This window comes from Amphiprion ocellaris, chromosome 10 (genome assembly GCF_022539595.1).
Source record: "Amphiprion ocellaris isolate individual 3 ecotype Okinawa chromosome 10, ASM2253959v1, whole genome shotgun sequence".
Taxonomy (NCBI): domain Eukaryota; kingdom Metazoa; phylum Chordata; class Actinopteri; family Pomacentridae; genus Amphiprion; species Amphiprion ocellaris.
This window is the reverse complement of record NC_072775.1, coordinates 29623264-29629263: the sequence shown is the minus strand read 5'-3', so window position 1 is coordinate 29629263 and position 6000 is coordinate 29623264. Positions and strand designations below refer to the sequence as shown.

Genomic DNA, 6000 nt, shown 5'->3' with positions numbered 1-6000 from the left:
TTCGTACCTTGCAATCATAAAGCTGTAGCAGAAAAAAGCCCACGAAAACTTGGTAATAAATGTCAGAGAAAGTAATCTGCATTTCAGACTTTTTTTTTTTTTTAAAAAACGTGTATTTGTCAGTTCGGAGAAACTGGCTCGGAGAAAGTGATGCATGCAGCACATTTCTTGAAAAGAAAACAAACAATGAAAGCAAGTAGAACACTTTTATTTTGAGGTTAAGCTAATGTGCGTCTTAGACTACTTACAGCTATTACTACTTGTCTCATTAGCTCTTTCCACCTGTCTCTTTTTTCTCAACCAAATCTAACTAGCAATTAAAGTATTGTGTGGCTCCCAACGCTCCACCCGCAGCCGCTAGAAGAGGTGAAGACAAATAAGATCCTGTCAATACACTTATCGCTGAAGCAGCTCGCATTACTTTACACCAAGTACCTCGTTTCCTCCTTCTCCTTCTCCTCCTCTTCTAGTTTCCTCTGGGCCTCCTCATACATCCCATTAGTGTAGTGACTTCCTCTATTGTCTATCACCATTTTGTCTAACTTTTCTAAAAGTTCTCTGACTTGGCCTCTGCTTTCTTTCTGGTCGTTGACGAGTGAATGGTATCGTCCTCCGCACTGGTTAATCAGACGTTTTAGATGGAGACTCTCTGTCACGTAGTTCTTCACAGATTTATCCCCCAGCGAGTCAGTGTGAGTAAACAGGATTATGGTGTACATGGAAGCGTCTGAGCCGAAATTATCCTGGATCCATTTCACCGCATCCCTCTCCTCTTGTGTGAATCTTGACTTCAGACTGATCACTAGCAGGAAAGCGTGGGGGCCGGGAACTGACTGTCTAACACACTCTTCGACGTGGCCTTTCACGTCCGTTTGCGTTTTGTTTGTGTCAAACAGCCCCAGCGTGTCGACCACAGTAATCTTCCTGTCACCATCTTCTACCTCCTGTCTGTGACAGCTACCGGTCACGGATTCAGGTGATACGTCGACTTTGAAGGCGTCTTTACGTCCCAGGATGGTGTTTCCGGTGGCGCTCTTTCCCGATCTGGTTTTTCCAACTAGAATGAGCCTCAGATCCTTTGAGTCTGTGGTAAAGCAACAAAGATAGAGGAAAATGTACCCAAACGTAACAGTGGAAAGTTAATTTCAGGTATGGAATGTGTGGAAAGGGCTTTTTTTTAAAAATAAAAAAAAGAAATTTCTTCTGCTCTCAGGACAAACCTGCTCTTCCAGCGACACCTTTTCCTAGGCTTTGATTCTGGCAGTCAGCGGTTTGCTCACAACAAAATATGGCTAGCGCAACCAGGATGCAATCTGGGATCCAAGCTATTCCGCGCACCATCTTCATACCCATTATCTGTTAAAAGAAAAAAAAAACAAACACACAAAAAAGATTTAAAGTATTTCAGTGGAGCTAGCAAGTAAAATACATTACCATTTAAACTGAAATTATAGCGCAACAACACTACACACACACGCACGCACGAAGGTACGGCCACCGGGTCAAAGTGACCCAGTGGACAACGGGAGGGCTATGATAAAAGCGGTGGCTCTGTGACGCCGAGCCTTTGTGTGATCACGGTTTCGGCCGCCGGGTCACCTTGACCCAGAGGACAACGCGAGGGCTAAAATTAAAGCGGTGGCTCTGTGGCGCCCAGCGTATGTGTAATCTTTTCCCTCATTTTCTTTTCTCACTTTCTTCCTATTCTTCAAAAACAAAAGATAACCGCTTCAAGAATCACAAATGTGAGATATCCTACTGCACGCACGCGTTTTCGGCCACCGGGTCGCCTTGACCCATAGGACAACGGGAGGGCTACGATAAATAAAGTGGTGGCTCTGTGACACGAAGCGTTTGTGTCATCTTTTCCCTTATTTCTTTTCTCACTTTCTTCCTATTCTTCAAAAACAAAAGATAGCCGCTTCGAGAATCGCAAACGTCACGCACGAGGACATATCCTACTACACGCAAGCATGCATGCAAGAAGGGACAGCCACCGGGTCGCCTTGACCCAGAGGACAACACGAGGGTTAATATCAGTAGTAGGTCATTGAAAGGCCTACCTACATTAGTAGCGTTTTGGTTGTTTTTTGGAATTTTTTTCACCTGAACTCCTCAGAACTACAGTATATTTAATGAAATTTTATAAAAAGAAGTGGATTCAAAATTTAGCATTTATTTATTCAGGTTGCTTTTTCTTGCATTTTTGAGCGCAGCAGGCACGTTGTGGAAAGGAAAAAACTTAATAAATAAACTTACTGAGTTGTACAGGTAAAGAAACAAAAGGCAGCTGGTAATTAAGTGGATTACCAGCAGTTCAAGAAGTTTGAACAGTTGGCGCTTTGTTTTTTGCGTTTCTGTGCATTTCGCAGCTTGGCTTTTGACCCTTTTCTGGATTTATCAACCATTGATCTTGGATTAAGGACACTGGACTGACTGCTGAGACCCTGGTAAATGTATGACCGCTGCCTGGCTTTCAACAGTAAATTGGATTTCGAGAAAGTTGCCGAGCTAGTATCCGGCTAGCAAACTAGCTGCTAAACAAACAGCTGAAGAGCAACAGTCCACTAAATTTTAAAAAAAAAATCTAACTTAAATCTAAGTTGTGGTGGAACTGTTTCGTTGCAGAGGAAAAAGAGATGATAGTGTTTTTAGAAAGTGCAATAGTTTTTTTGTTCTTTTTTTAACATTTTTATTTATTTTATTTCATTTTGAAGGTTTGGATTTCTGTGAACACTTATTTGAACAGAATATAGATTCTGATATTGTTGAAAAGGATGTGCTGTAAAGAATAATGTTGGTGATGTGCACTCATGTTGAAATTAATCCACATTGTGAATCAGCCCTGACTTGCACTGAATTGGAAATATTTTAGAAAACTACACTGAATTAAAAGGCTTTACAGAACAGTGCGCTATCATGGACTTAACATGTAAGGTTATAATTACACGATCTTAATAATAATAGGTCATGATCTGAAGAGGGCCGGTCTGAGGTAAGAAACTCCAGGACTAAAAATGAGTTCCACTTCAGTCCTACCCCTATTTAATGAGTGCCCTCTGACAAAATTGATTTCTTGCTCTCTTTGAAATATCCTGCTGTTACTGCCGTCTTGTCTTTCAGTATTTAGTTACCAGCTGGAGCTGAATTGTTTATTCAAACAAAATTATACTTTATGGGTTGGTTTGGTTGTTTACATTGTCAAGGATTGATTAAAAATATGTAATGAATTTAAGTGTCTAACTGTAACATTTAAATAATTTTGAACTTTGATTTGTAAATGTGGCACTTCCGACACTGTCAGGTCTTTTTTTATGATATCAGTTGGTTGTTGTGGAAAATCATGAAACTGTGGAAATTGAAGAGTGGCCAAAAAAATCAACTTAAATGATAGACAGTGTTTGTGTATGTAGCAGGACATTACAAAGAAGAGTTTCTCTTTCATAAGCAGGAGGTTGTGGATTTGGGTTGAACTCCACATTCAGTAAACAGATTGTATAGGACAGAACAACAAAACTGCTTAGCAGCACTATAAACAAAGACACTGTTCAAATCTCAAGTGGATTGTTAAGTGGCCTCCTAAACTTTAGTTGCTTTGTTCTGTCTGTGTCAACTCTGTGTACCAGTGACACAAAGAATCCTACCATATGTGGAGATGCTTCTGTTACCATCTCTGGCTGAACAGATCTCTGACAGACATGCATGTCTATGTATTCCCAGGCCACTGGAACATCTCAACTGTTACTTGTCAGATTCTCTCTAAATTTTAATTTGTCTAATTTAGAATTAAACCAGCAATGAGAACTGTGAAAACCTGACATGAGAGAGCACTCAGTCAGCTGCAGGACTGTTTGACCAGCACAGGATGGACTGTCTTTGATCACCTGGAGCTGAATGAATGCACAGAGACCGTGCTGTTTTACATCAAGATCTGCACTGACAGTGGCACGGTTGACAAGCAAATCAGGATGTACAACAACCAAAAACCCTGGATGACAGCTGAGATGTGGTCACTGAAGAAAGCCTGCAAGCCGGCTAACGTGAATCTAGTCTAATCCACTGCTTTGGTCTGCCTTGAAACCGGAAGTAGAAGAAGAAGTCTTTCTAAACATGGCGGCTGTGTTGATGGAGGATCACTGTGAACATTCTAGAGTTGGTGAGAGATATTTTAGACCTTGCAGAGTATGTGGAAGCAGGACCTGCTGACCCCGAGCATGTAGCGTGTAAAGCAGAGGAATTTATTGAAGTTGTTGGAGTTATTTCCACACTTTCCGACCAAGATGTTGACCGTAGAGTGACTGCAAATGTAGAAGAAGTACCCCTCCGCTTTTCTGGTAGAACAGGAGCACACACAGGGACCAGGGCGTTTGGCGTTTGACATACCGAGGGAAGTTCTGGAACATCACATTCTTTGTGGATTACCAGCCTGTCAAATTGCAGCGATGCTCGAGTGTCAAGGGCTTTTCCTTTAGGACCTACTCGGCGCGGCACGGCTTGGTTCGTCTTTGTTTAGCCGCGATTCCACAAGCATCTACTCGGCACGGTACGGCTCGTCTCATCTTTGTTTGCGAGCGTTTCCATCAGGACTAGTGCTTGGTACCAGGCACTATTTTCAGCACCTTCTCGGCTGAGTTTCCAAGCGAGCTGAGATGAGCCGATAATATGACGTCTACATAGTGCAGGCCACTGATTGGACAGGGAGTGACGACACACAGAGCGACTCTAGCACGAAAACAAAACCCTGCATTAAAAAACAACTAAACAGCGACAGTATACATTGCTCTTCCTGGAACTCTCTGTTCTTCAAAATTTTAATATTACAGCCAGACCTGTACCGTGGGTGAATGAAGAGGTCGAGACTTTTCTGTCTTTGGTGGCAGACCAAAGAATACAGAGGGAGCTGGACGGAGAAAGTTTATCAGGAGGTCTCAGAGCGGATGGCCACCCACATATACAGAAGACTGTATATAAAGAGGACAGAAGCAGTGTAGGGAGAAGCTGAAAAAGCTCAAAAGTGACTATCGGTCCACCAAGGACCACAACGGCCAGCGTGGGTCAACCAGGAGGTGTTGGAAGAGGTTTAATGGACGTTATTTACTGGCAACGCCAGCAACAGGAGGGAGACTCAGCCGCTGCATTGTTGGAGACGTTCAAGAACAGCGAGTGTTTTGTGACTTCAAGAAATTTTTACATTATTTATCCCAAGCTCCCTTTAAGCAAACAAGTATATTCAGAAAGTAACGTCATTGTCTCCTGTAGCAGACAATAAGCTAGCTAGTTAGCCATCAGCGCTAACTCCGTGCTCTGCTTGTATTTCGTGCTGCTGTTTCTAACGTTTAGCTCTCAGAAGCGAATACTTCAGTCAGCATTGACGAATTAAGCTAGTGGTCTTAAAGGTTTATTTTTTGTCGTGTTTTTCGTGTAATTAGGGTGAGTGTTTATTTCTGTTTAAGAATCCCTTTCCATGTGCGAAGCCTACTCCACCTCCGTCATGGAGCCCCCAGCTCCCCTGCCTCCTCTCCAGTACCAGCAGCGGCTCCTCTCCAGCACCAGCTTCGACACCAGTACCAGCTTGGACACTGACACTGTCAACATCAACCTCCAGCACGTCACAGCAACGTCTTATCACTGGTAAAACATGGTAAACAGAGAGCTTGGTTGATTTTCGCATTATTAGGGTCCGAGCACCACGAAGTGGTGCGAGGAACCTATTGAAACCCTAGGAATTTTTTTTTCATCGGCCGGGAAGTCAGCATTTTTGACGCCCTAAACATACACGAAAATGCATGAAAATCGCCACACACACCAGGACCGGCGAAAAATTTGATATTTTAGGGGAATGGCACGTGTGCGTGCCAAAATGGCTCAATAGCGCTCCCTAGAAAACTAAGAAAATTCAGCCCCCGGACCGCGTTTCACCTGGAGCTACGAAATTCAGTACGCATATGTAACTCGTCAAGACGCACAAAGAAGCCTCTTGCATCATTACCCATAATCCAA

At 43.0% G+C, this 6000-nt stretch overlaps 1 protein-coding gene across 1 annotated transcript; it reads right to left on the bottom strand.

The window, feature by feature from the left end:
* Positions 1 to 201: 201 nt before the first annotated feature.
* LOC118470242 (GTPase IMAP family member 9-like) lies at positions 202 to 1353 on the bottom strand. The gene is made up of 2 exons (XM_055014340.1): positions 1350 to 1353; positions 202 to 1084 (listed from the first exon to the last, which is right to left on the bottom strand). Exons 1-2 carry the CDS (start codon positions 1351 to 1353, stop codon positions 423 to 425), a joined length of 666 nt encoding a protein of 221 aa, XP_054870315.1. The 3' UTR covers positions 202 to 422.
* Positions 1354 to 6000: the final 4647 nt, after the last annotated feature.